Here is a 318-nt window from a genome sequence, read left to right as displayed (position 1 = left end):
CCCTTTCGTCACCGTGGCGTCAAGCATCTTACCTTCTCCCAAAGGATCTCCTCTTGCGGTCCTCCACCTCCTCAGCCCCGCTCACCTGTTGTCCTCACAGGCACGACGAGGATTCCTCGGCTGACTCTGGGCGGCGGCGGTTCCGGTCGCGGTTCATGCGCAAAGAAGAAGACGAGGAGCGTTCGGTTCGCTTCTCCGAGGAGGACGGACCCAAGCGAAACCGCGTGATCGACACCGAGGACGTCTCCCGCGGCCCTCTGTCGGGCATCGTCAGGATCACCGACTCGCCGCGGGTCATGAAGCGCTTCCAGGAGCGCG

At 63.8% G+C, this 318-nt stretch overlaps 1 protein-coding gene across 1 annotated transcript in view; it reads left to right on the top strand.

Annotated features, from left to right (window-relative positions):
• Nucleotides 1–318, top strand: part of LOC119588306 (RING finger protein nhl-1-like) — a gene marked incomplete in the record, with an annotated part of 50,140 nt that overhangs the window by 43,021 nt on the left and 6,801 nt on the right. The window contains 1 exon segment of the mRNA XM_037936999.1: nucleotides 101–318. Within this exon segment, the coding sequence (XP_037792927.1) occupies nucleotides 101–318 (218 nt within the window).

Source organism: Penaeus monodon, chromosome 23, assembly GCF_015228065.2.
Source record: "Penaeus monodon isolate SGIC_2016 chromosome 23, NSTDA_Pmon_1, whole genome shotgun sequence".
Lineage (NCBI taxonomy): Eukaryota > Metazoa > Arthropoda > Malacostraca > Decapoda > Penaeidae > Penaeus > Penaeus monodon.
The sequence above is the reverse complement of the archived record's forward strand: the minus strand, read 5'-3'. Positions and strand labels throughout refer to the sequence as shown.